Source organism: Pteropus vampyrus, unplaced genomic scaffold (genome assembly GCF_000151845.1).
Source record: "Pteropus vampyrus isolate Shadow unplaced genomic scaffold, Pvam_2.0 Scaffold84, whole genome shotgun sequence".
NCBI lineage: Eukaryota > Metazoa > Chordata > Mammalia > Chiroptera > Pteropodidae > Pteropus > Pteropus vampyrus.
In genome coordinates, this window is record NW_011888865.1 from 2,016,986 (window position 1) to 2,028,209 (window position 11,224).

At 35.5% G+C, this 11,224-nt stretch overlaps 1 protein-coding gene across 7 annotated transcripts in view; it reads left to right on the top strand.

Moving 5' to 3' along the window:
- Window positions 1–6,872, top strand: part of EED (embryonic ectoderm development) — a 28,748-nt gene extending 21,876 nt beyond the window's left edge. For all 7 annotated transcript variants that reach the window (XM_011363264.2, XM_011363262.2, XM_023532479.1 and 4 more), the window contains 3 exons: window positions 5,180–5,338; window positions 6,072–6,145; window positions 6,535–6,872. In XM_011363264.2, the coding sequence (XP_011361566.1) occupies window positions 5,180–5,338; window positions 6,072–6,145; window positions 6,535–6,661 (360 nt within the window). In that variant the 3' untranslated portion in view covers window positions 6,662–6,872. The remainder of the gene's footprint in view (window positions 1–5,179; window positions 5,339–6,071; window positions 6,146–6,534) is intronic.
- The last annotated feature ends 4,352 nt before the right edge of the window (window positions 6,873–11,224 follow it).

Consider the following 11,224-nt stretch of genomic DNA (forward strand, 5'->3'; position numbering starts at 1 on the left):
CTACATAGACCATCTTGTCATCTGCAAATAGGGACAGTGTTATATCTTTTCTGATCTGGATGCATTTTATTTCCTTTTCTTGCCTTATTGTACTGGCATACTTCCAGTACTATTTTGATTAGCAGTGTCAAGCCTTGTTAAGAGCAGACACTGACTTGTTTCTGAGGTTAAGGGTAATTCAGTTTTTCACAATTATGTTTATTAGCTGTATGTTTTTTGTAGATGTTGTCTATCAAGAAATATTTCCCCCTTTTTCTAATTTTCTGAGAGTTCTATGAATGGGTGCTGAATTTGGTTAAATGCATTTTGTGCATCAGTTGATATGTTCATGTGGTTTTCTTTAGCCTGTTAATGCAGTAGATGTCATTGATTGGTCAAAGTGTATATATAATTCTTTTATAAGTTGCTGAATTCGCTAATATTTTGTTAAAGATTTTTGTGTCTTTATTCATGAGGTATGATATTGATCTGAAGTTTTCTTTTTTGTACAGTTTTTGTTTGATTTTGTTATTGATAATACTTGCTCCATAAAATGAATTTCAAGTCTTCCCTCTTATGGAAGAGATTACATGGAATTGGTGTTAATTCTTTAATGGCTTGTAGAATTCTCCACATAAGTCACCTGGGCCTAAAAGGTTTTGAGGGGGGTGTTTAAGATCCCAACTTCCATTTCGTTAATAGTGAAAGGGCTATTCAAATTATTTTATATTGCATGAGTTGTGGTAGTTTGTGCTGTTTGACGAATTGGTTCATTCCATCTAATGTAAAATACATGGGTATAGAGTTTGTAGTATTCCTTTGTTATTTGGTATCTGCAAGGTCTCTAGCCCATGTTTCATTTCTGAAATTGGTAATTTATGTGTTGTTTTTTTTTTTAAGTCCTGCTAAAGGGTTGTTAATTTTTTAAATCTCTTTCATTTGCTGTGGGTGTATTTTGTTCTATTGCTAGTTTCTTAAGGCGGGAGTTTAGATTATTGAGTTGAGACTTTTATTAATTATTCAATTGAGATTTACCTTTCCTAGTATAAGCATTTGGTGCTATGAATGTCCCTGTTAGCACTACTTAGGTGCATTTCACAAATTTTGATATGAAATATGTTTCGTTTCTAGGTATTGGGAGATTTTGTTATTATTTTCATCTTGAATTCTAGTTTGATTCTGTTGTGGTCAGAACATACTCTATGATTTTGATTCTTTTAAATTTTTTGAGATTTGTTTCATGACCCTATTTTCGTTATGTTCCATGGAAGCTTGAAAAGAATGTTTATCTGCCGTTGGGTGTAGTGTTCTGTAAATATCAGATCCTACTGGTTGATAATGTGGTTGAATTTGTCTATATCTTAGTTGATTTTCTCTCTGCTTGTTTTATTAATTATTGATAGTGTTGAATATCCAGCAATAACTGGATTTTCCAGTTTCGTGACATCTTGCTGTTGGTGCTTACACATGTAGTGTGGCTATGTCTTGATGGCTTGACCCTTTTATCATTATGTAATGTTCATCTCTATAATTTTCTTTGCTTTGAAGTCTCCTTTATCTGGTAGTAATATAGCCATTTCTGCTTTCTTCTGATTAATGCTTGCTTGGTATATTTTTTTCCAATTTTTACTTTTAATCTGAAGTTTACTTTTAATCTGAGTTTCTTGTGCACAGCATATAGTTGAGTCTTACTTTTTAATCAACCTCGTTAAACTGTCTTAGTTGGTACATTTAGACCATTTCTATTTGAGCCTTTCTGTATCAGTTATTAAGTCTGCCATTTAATTTTTTCCATTTTTTAATTTCTCTGGGTTTTTCCCCCTAACTTCCTGTGGGTTATGTGAATATATTTTAGAATCCCATTTTGATTTGTCTATACTGTTTTTGAGTATATTTCTTTGTGTAGCTTTTTTGGTGTTTTCCTTACTATATATTTTTATATATGTATATAATAAATGTATACTTAACTGTATCAACATTTTACCACTTCAAAAAAGGTATAGAAACTTTAATTTACATCCCTTTGTCCTCCATTTATAATTGTCTTAAATCCCTTTACAGTTGAGAACTACAACAAATAGTATTACCATTTTTGCTTCAACCATCAAACATAATTTAAAAACTCAAGTGTAAAAGGACACTATTGTATTTACTCATTTTGCTTTTTCCATTGTTCTTTCTTCCTTCCTGATGTTCCAAGATTCCTTCTTATACCCCCTCCCCTATTTTTTCCAATAAAACCTCCTGTAGCCATTTTTTTAGGGTCGGTCTGCTGGTGACAGATTCTTAGTTTTTCTTAATCTGAGAATGTCCTCATTTCCACTTTTTCCTTAATATAGTTTTTTTCTTAATCTGAGAATGTCCTCATTTCCCCTTTTTCCTGAATATAGGATTTTGTGTTGATAGTTCTTTTCTTTAAACATTTGAAAAATGTTGTGCTCCCTCTTTTTTGATCTCTTTGATTTCTGATGAGAAATCTGCCACTATTGGAATTGTTTTTCTCCTATAGCTGAGGTGTTCTTTCTGTCTTGACTGCTTTCAGGAATTTTTTTCTTTGTGTTTAGTTTTCAGAAATTTGACTATGATGTGTCTTGATACAGATTTCTTTGAGTTTATCTTATTGGGGTTCACTTACCTTCTTAAGTCTGTAGTAGGTTTATGTCTTAAGTGTGTCTATAATTGCTTATAGAAGCATTTTTATGATGGCTGCTTTCAAACCTTTGTCAGATCTAACATCTATGTCATCTTTGTTGGCATCTATTCTCTTTTCTCATTAAAGTTGAGATTTTTATGTTTCTTGGTATGATGAGTGATTTTTCATTGAGATCTGGATATTTTGAGTATTATGTTATGAAACTCTGGATCTTATTTAGATATCCTACAGCAGGCTCCCTCTGATAAATTTTCAACTGGGGAAGGGGAGCATCGCTTCATGATTGACAGATAGCAAGGGAAGTAAGTCCAGGTTCCCCACTTGATTGACTTGGTGATGGTGTTTCATAACTGTTGGGTTGGGAGTTCAGGCTTTCCACTGGGCCTTAGGAGAATACTACCCTAGCAGGAGGGGCTGACATGACTCATTACTGCTCCACAGATAGTCTCCACTGATACTGTATGTAGGTAGTGGTAGGTGGTTGTGGACATCCTGACTCTACTTGGCATTCTCTGATACCACCCTAGCCAGAGGGAAAGAGGAGAGTCACCTCATTACCATAAAGGGCAGGGGGAAATCAGGGGTATTATGTACTTGAGGTGCTTAGTTACCAACTGAGAAGGGTTTCACACTGAGTCTTTGCTGGTTCAAATGGATGCAAGTCCACAGTTTTTTTTTCGCCCCCCTGTGGTTATTTGGCTGTAGTAGAGCATTTGTCTGAAAATTTTCTCTCTCTGGTAGGTTGCCACTTTCCTGGTCCCTTGTAGAGAGCAGGCTTTTGTTGGGTTTGTTGAGTTGCTGCCTTCTCTAGCATCCAGTCCGAGATACATAAATGAGGGAAAAGAAAACTAGGGAACTCAATTTCCTTCATGTCCCAGGATTCCTAATCGGTCTGCCTCCTCATACTTTTTAAGCTGTACTTAATGGGACAAATAGGGGAAAGTGCATTTAACTATGTCGCTTTGTGAGCAGAAATTAAAAGGCTCTAAAATTTTTGCTCTTAGAACTTAATCAGATGATAGGAAAAGATTTCTGCATTTTATTTAGGTGGGAAGCTGAACTGAATGAATTATATTGGTGATCTCAAACCTGGCTCTGTATCAGAATCATTGAGAGAACATTGTAAAAATAGATTTCCTAGACCTTATCACACCCAGAGATTCTAAATCTGGCACAAGGACCTAGGAATTTGTAATTCTAACAGCTCTCTAGATAATTTTGAGTGCAGTCATCCATTAGTGTGAGTAAATCCTTTTAACTCCCTGTGCTGTAGTTCTCCATGAAGGGACTCTACTAATTAAGGATAATTTGCCAGCATAGTCAGTAAGAAGCACTTGAACAGTTATTTTAGAATTCTGCTTTGGCCTCCTGCCTCAGCTTCTGATTCAGTAGGGTTGGGGCCAAGATGAGTTGATAAAACTACAGGCTGTTGATACAATCGTGCACTTAGTTAAGAGTCATCAGACTAGGTGATCTCTAAGGTACTTTACAGTAAAGAACTTGTGTAACATAGCCCTGGGAATTTAAATAATCTAAAAAAGGCAGAGAAGAAGAAAAGCACAGACCCTCGCCCGCAATCTTCATGTGGCCCTACTGTTAAACTGTTTAAATACCAGTCAACCCTACAGGACTGCCACATGTGGTTGTGTAGGCTTTGTCCTGTGAAACTTCAAGAGGCAGTCTTCACCTACAGCGGGAATTTTTAGTCCTGGCATGTGCTGAGGTGCATTGTAAGGTGTTGAGCAGCTTCTCTGGCCTGTATTCAGCAGAGGCCAGAGACATTGCCATTGTCTCTTAACTTGCAAACCACTGGGCTACATGGTAATATTAATAGTGTCTGCTGTTTTATAAATTTTCTTCCATTGTACTCTTTACCACTGGCTGCTTAAGTAGAATTGTGCAGAGATTTGGTGTTAAGAGGATAGGGAAGGTATAATTCAGCCTATTTCAATCCTATCCCCATATCAATGTCTTAATGTTAAAACCACTGCTTTTATGCCTTCTATATAATCCAATCTCTAAGGTCCTTTTTTATGGATTTATTAGCCTTCCTATGACTGCTATTGAGTACCTACCATGAAGCACAGACACTGAGGAAGAAGGATTAACAGTTAACGAGATAAAAGGAACCATAAAGGGTTAGAAGTGTAGTGAACAGCTGGATGGAGAAAGATGAAACTAGTAAAGTAAGCAAGGGCCATATTGAAGAGCCTTATATTCTAATACAGTGTAATTTTACCTTGGCTATAAAACACTTCAAGTCTCTGGATGCTAAAGTATCTAAAGCTGAATTTGGTTTGTAAGAGAATTTGTGACTTCCAAAAGGAATAGGCTCCAGATAATGCTTTTGGTCAAAATCTATTGATAATCAGACTTCTTGTTCTCTGTAAATATAAATGAATGTATATCACTGTACTTAGTAGATGGATAACCAGGCTCTACGAGCTGTCAATTCTAAAATGATAGGAGACAAAAAGCTTTGTTTCAACATTTTTAATTCAGATGTGCAAGTAATATTTCTTTTTTTCTCATGTCTCTTTTTTAAAGTCTTGTGAAAACGCCATTGTGTGCTGGAAACCTGGCAAAATGGAAGATGATATAGATAAAATTAAGCCCAGTGAGTCTAATGTGACTATTCTTGGGCGATTTGATTACAGCCAGTGTGACATTTGGTACATGAGGTTTTCTATGGATTTCTGGCAAAAGGTAGCAACATTTTTACATTTTAAAATTATTTGACTTAAAACCATGGTAATAGTTTTCTGTTTTGCATCTGTGTTCTCTTTTAAGAATCTGCCTTGGTCTGTATTATTTGCTTTGACCTTCGATGTTACTTATGTTACTTATTCTACCCTCGTGGCTCTGCATACCACCTGTGGTTATCATAAATAAAATTGACAGGTGTCAGTGGTGGCAGTTAGGTGTTTACTTTCCATAACATGTGTTACTAAGACTTAATGTTTTGGTGATTAGATAGAGTGTTAAGATTTTTATGTGTTTTTTTCCTAGAAAAATTTCAAGAAAAAATCAACGTGGGAGATACTCTAGTTATCTAAAATTTTAAAGAAATTCGGTGTTAGAATTTTGTTGGAACAGATTACCTGGGTATTTATAAGAAAGCTTTGATGGAGCTTTCTATAGCTTTTGCTACAGTTTTAAGGAAGAATAAAGAGTACATACTAACGATGTAGGTTATTTAGTAAAACCCTTCATAAATTTAAAAAAATGCCTTCTTAATTTACTCAAGACACCTCTGAAGCATTAGTTGCTCTTTATCTCCACTTAAAATCAGGAATATATGATGCAAAGAAGTAATCAAGAACAAAGCCAAAGCCTCGTGCTGAGGTTTTTTTGAAATAAGAAAGATGTTTTAGGATTGCTTGAAATCTTTAATAGCTTATTTTAATAATTTTGTGTTTTTAAAAATACGTTTTTACAGATGCTTGCATTGGGCAATCAGGTTGGCAAACTTTATGTTTGGGATTTAGAAGTAGAAGATCCTCATAAAGCCAAGTAAGTATTTAGAAATTCCTGTTCATAGTTTCTCCCTTTTTTTCAAAGTGTTAAGCTACATATAAGTAATTAATACTTGCAAGGCCATCTTTAAGCCTTTTGCAACATTTATATGTCTCAGAGTATTTTGAAGTATTTTTTATTCTAATGATTGTTTTTCATCAGTACCTTGATAACATCTTATTTCTCTTTAAGTTAAACGGTGCCTCTTGAATTTAAAGTATACCCAAATTTTATGAAATTTGAGCTTGAGCTTATAGTATATTCAGGTTTCAGATGCTTTCTGAATGACTCAGAATATCTTCATTTTCTAATTCATTGTTTTAAGTTAGATACTGATGACATTATGTATGTATGATATTTAACCTGTTGTCATGTTTTCTCCCTAGGTGTACAACACTGACTCATCATAAATGTGGTGCTGCTATTCGACAAACCAGTTTTAGCAGGGATAGCAGCATTCTTATAGCTGTTTGTGATGACGCCAGTATTTGGCGCTGGGACCGACTTCGATAAAATACTTTTTCCTAATAAAAATGAGTGTGTTTTCTGTGTACAGTAGAGTTAATGTATCTTGCTAGTAAGGGCACCTACAGCATTTATAGTTGTCTTTCAGCATTCAATCAGGCTGAGCTGAATGTAGTGATGTTTACATTGTTTACACTCTTTGTACTGTCTCCTGCTCAGACTCTACTGCTTTTAATAAAAATTTATTTTTATAAAGCCATGTTATTTTTATTTTCATTGTGATGAAATGTTGAAAATAATAAAATTATGCCTTATCTTTTTGTAATGATCATTTTTGTGGTTTAACTGGAGAAATCTAATGTAATAAGTAATTTAAAATTTTAGACTTTTAACAGTGGTTTAATAACCTATCTATCTTTACAGTTAAATATTATTGTCATTCGATTTACAACTTGACCATTAGAAATCTTAGTGAAAGATATTATCATTTGAGTAAGGGAGGATAGGACATAGAAGCTTAAATATAGTGCGATGGGAAAAAAGAAAAATGAAAGAAATGGGGAATATGTCCATACAATGAGTTAGTGTTCTCTTTTCTAGAAGGGTATATCGATTAAGAGAAATAAGTAGATTGAAGAGGTCATAGGGTTGAGAGTAGTCGGTTGTTTTGTCCCAAACATACATAACGTGTTTTGCTTATATTTATGGACAAGAAACAGCAAAAATGAAATTGAGATAAAAATCCCCAAAATGGACCAAAGATCACATGTGGAGGTGTTAACCTGAAGCAGAGAGAATGAAGAGAACCTAGGTGATCACAAAGATATAAGGTAGGTAAAATGAAGGGGTCATGGTAAAATACAGAAGATTGGATTTTGTCAAGTTTTTATGTTCATGAGCTCTTTTCTATAAATCCATACATTTCCATTGAACATATCATTATTTAGTACCTTTTTGGATATGTTAATTCTGATTTATCGCTCATAAAATTTTGATTAACATCCAGCCTTTGTGGACCTCTCAGTTTATTTCCTTAGGCTCATTTGTCAGAATTAGTTACTGAATGAAAGTATTTTTATTAAGGTTGTACCAAATTCACTTGTTCCAATAATATACGTTAGTGCCCATTTCAGTGTGGTTTTTAGTTCCTGTGTTTATCTGTAGACAGGTCAGCATACTTTTTCTGTAAACAGCAAAGACGAAATATTTTAGGCTTTATGAGCTGTATAATCTGTCATATCAACTCGCTACTATAGCACAAAAGCAGCTATAATATGTAATGCAATGGGCCTGGATGTGTTCCAATAAAACTAATTATAAAAACGCAGTGGGCCATATTCAGCCCACAAACTGCGTCTTGCTAACCCTTCCTGTGGATATGAGCTATTAAAGAACCCTTAAGGAGCCCCTAAGATTACTGAAAATTTAGTTCAACCAAATAAAAAGATTACCAAAGACAATGAAACAAGCTGTTCTGAGTTAAAACAATACATGATATACTAAGACCACCAGACTTCAGATTTTGGAACTACCAGAGAATACTTATTTTAAAATCATTCCTTATTCTCCATTTCAGTTATCACCTAATGTACTGCACAACTTATTTGGTTTGTTATATTTCTCCTTCCACTGGGATGTAGGCTTTACAAGGGTGTATTTATTTTGTTTGACATAAAACCCCAGGATCTAGAATGGTTCTTTGCACATAGTAGGTACTCAATATTTGTCGAATGAATGAAACACAAAACATGCCAATCACAAAAATGAGTGAGCAGTAAGAAAATACTAAGACAAGGATTTGAAAAGGGAACAAATAGAACTTTCAGAAATGAAAAATATGATTGACAAACAGTGGATGGGCTACACTAGACACAGGTGAATATAAATTAGTAACTGGAAGAGATAGATCCTAACAAACTGTGGCGTAGAGAATCATGGAAATAGAGAATATGAGAAGAACTATAGGGGATAAGATGAAAAGGTCTAATATCATTGGAGATCCAGGAAAAAAAATGAAAGGCAGTGTTTGGAGAATCATTTTACTCACTACTATGATATCTAAGGGTAACGTGGGTGTGTGTGACAGAGCTAGGAGATAGCTGGTGGTTCTGGCATCTTCATATCTCCCACTTCCATTGCAGTCACTAATACACCTGTTGCTTCAGTCTCTACCAAACCCAGAATTTCACCCTGATCTGTATTGCTTCCTGAAAAAAAAAAAAAAAGCCTTACAGTTTACTGAAGTTGGACAAAGGGCCAACTGATGCTATATCCCTTTTGTAGCCACCTGTGGTGAGGCAATGTGCTCACAGGACAGCAGGTTCTTCCAAGGCTGTCTGCAGCACAATTTGAAGGACAAGATGTGGAAGTCCCTGGGTGGTTTTGTTTCTGAATAATGGGAACCAAGGATTGGCATCCCTATACTGTCTTACCCAGGGCCTGATGCTTGATCTAAACTCCTTCTCCCAGTCATTTTCCACGAGTACTCCAGTGCTGTAATGAGCCATGAGTTCTCCATTTAATTTCACATTTTCTTCCTGGATTAGAATTGCACTTTGGATTGTGAGGGCACTTTTGAAAGTGCACACTTAGCTCACCAGGACCAACAACCCCCAAATGGAGGTGTTAAGCACTATGACATTTGTCCATGCAGGCCAAGATCATGCTTATTGCCCCCAAGGGAGCCAAAGTCATGATACATGGCAGAGCATGGTTAAAGATCACAGAATTCTTGTCTATGGATTTCAAAACGAAGCCTTTCTGGAGCCCCCTGTGCCTCATGGACCCCTCAACTAGCTCTTTGGGAAAGAAATGTACAATAACTAAAGAGGAACAGGATAGTTTCGTTTCTAGTTCTGAAGGAAGGGTCAGCTTCTTAAGTTGCAGGGCCCAATGCAAAATGAAAATGTAAGTCTCTTGTTTCAAAAGCAGGGAAAAGGTACCTTTAAAAATACTGAAATATAAAGCTTTTTCCTTCTGTTGATTTCCTCCCCCCCCTCAACTTACGGTATTTTCAAATTTGCTTTTTAATGGTAGTCTAGAGAAAAAATTATATGTTAGCATGAATTTTTCCATCTTCATATTGTATAATGACAGCTATCAATGCAAACAAAAGCATTTAACTCCTATGCAGAATCACTGATACTATATAATTGGTATTTTGTAGCTTATACATTCATGTGTATTTTGTTCTTATCAGTACAGTGGTAATATGGATAAAAGTAACTCATCTTTATTTCACTTCTTGATGCCACACATTCTGCCAACATTCTCTGCATTTGACTTAACTATGTGTAAAGACAAATTGAAAGAAAAAACTATTGGTTGCCTTATCTTTCTCTTCTGTGTCATCATCTTCAGTGTAAGTAGCTGGTTAATGTAAGGAAGTAACATAAGCAAGATTGTTTTTCCTTGCTTATGTTCCTTCGTTTTCTTAAAATGCCCTGTTGTCTTTGTTAAACCAAGTTCTGGTTAAAACTGACATTACTCTTGCCTATTCAGTTCTAGATGTAACAGGCTTTACCTTTGCACTTGTTTGAATCTTACTGAAAATTCCACACATTATGGGTCCAGTGGAATTCTGTGCTCAGGGGAATCATGGATGTTATATGTGAACAGAAAGGCAAGGAACAGTGGAAGTGCATACTGCATGTTCCCCCTCTTCACACGCATACTCCATTGTCTCACTGGACTTTACTTAAAAAATATAAGATCAAAGATAAAATTATTAAGAATGTGAAGTTGGGAACAGCAGAGCATTAAACCAAGTATGGAGTCTTTCTGGGTTCAGTGCCCTGTACAGGTCACATGCCCATGAAACTGACCATGCCTGGGGCTGACCTGAGGTCCTGTGCCTTCCTGTTCCCAGCAGCTACATCTGGCACTTAAATCTTTGTTAACAGGTTCTCATTTCTTTTCTAAACTTGAGTCTTGTTATCTGTCTCTTCCTAGCTCTATCTTGATTTCTTTGCTTCATTAAGTAAAATGAATAGGACAATTCTCTCCACCTGTTCCCCTTCTCCCCACATTTGCCCCCAAAATAAAAACAATTAAATGTTTCACTAACAGGAAATAGGGGAGAAGCTAGAAGCCATGTTATTCTCTGTGGGTAGGGGAACTGAGTCTGAAATTTATGAGGAATAGTAGGAAGGTGGTTTCTGTTGCAGAGATGAGAAGTACGATTAGGTCTCAAGGCATTCAGAAGGGAAAAAAATTGGCTAAGAAAAGACTGGGATGTCGCTTTGGGTGTATCATCCTACTACACAATATTAGAAAAGGGCTCGATAGAAATTAGATAATTTTAAAGTTGCTTAAGCCAGTGCCTGAGAAGGTCTAAAGAACTAATAGTCACCTTGTCCAGAAATGCTTAAAGAATTAAAATGCTCAGTGGAGGCAAAGGAGAGAGTCATTCAGCTCAACTGCGTCTTCAAGCTTGGTTGAAGTATTATCTAAGACAGTAATTTTTAAACTTTAAAAAACGTACCCCACAGTAAGAAATAGACTTACATATATTATATCCCAATCTCACACACATATACAGAACTGAAAAAAAAGGGTCCACAAAACAATACACTGATCATGTTTAATGTATTAAACTTTTTTTTTTTTTTG